At 42.7% G+C, this 506-nt stretch overlaps 1 protein-coding gene across 1 annotated transcript in view; it reads right to left on the reverse strand.

Annotated features, from left to right (window-relative positions):
- The window catches only part of LOC106871842 (zinc finger MYND domain-containing protein 12), a 12375-nt gene that overhangs the window by 5045 nt on the left and 6824 nt on the right, over positions 1-506 (reverse strand). Inside the window, exon 7 of the mRNA XM_014918561.2 lies at positions 156-264. Within this exon, the coding sequence (XP_014774047.1) occupies positions 156-264 (109 nt within the window). The remainder of the gene's footprint in view (positions 1-155; positions 265-506) is intronic.

Genomic DNA, 506 nt, shown 5'->3' on the forward strand with positions numbered 1-506 from the left:
TGTGTGTGTGTGTGTGTGTGTGTGTGTGTGTGTGTGTGTGTGTGTGTGTGTGTGTGTGTGTAACCGAATAGTATCAAAAGCTGAGCCATGTGTTACAAGTTCCCTAAGCAACGGGGTTGATGTAAAGATGAATGAATAAACTTCTTGATATTTACTTAGTGCTTCGTATTCTTCCTCTTTTATCGGTAAGGCTATGTCCGGAGTGCTGGTCTTCATCTTCTGATTGACCAAACTTTGCAAATGGTTACACCAAATATCAATGACCTGTAACAAAGCATACAAAGATATAAATGTGTGTGTGTGTGTGTGTGTGTGTGTGTGTGTGTGTTGTGTTCTTGAGCAAGACACTTTATTTCACATTGCTTCATTTTAATCAATTGTAGAAATGAGTTGCGATGCCACTGGTGCCAAGCTGTATCGGCCCCTTTGCCTTTCCCTTGGATAACATCAGTGGCATGGACAGGAGGGGAGGCTGGTATGGATGGATGACTGCTGGTCTTCCACAA

This window comes from Octopus bimaculoides, chromosome 26, assembly GCF_001194135.2.
Source record: "Octopus bimaculoides isolate UCB-OBI-ISO-001 chromosome 26, ASM119413v2, whole genome shotgun sequence".
Classification (NCBI taxonomy): Eukaryota; Metazoa; Mollusca; class Cephalopoda; order Octopoda; family Octopodidae; genus Octopus; species Octopus bimaculoides.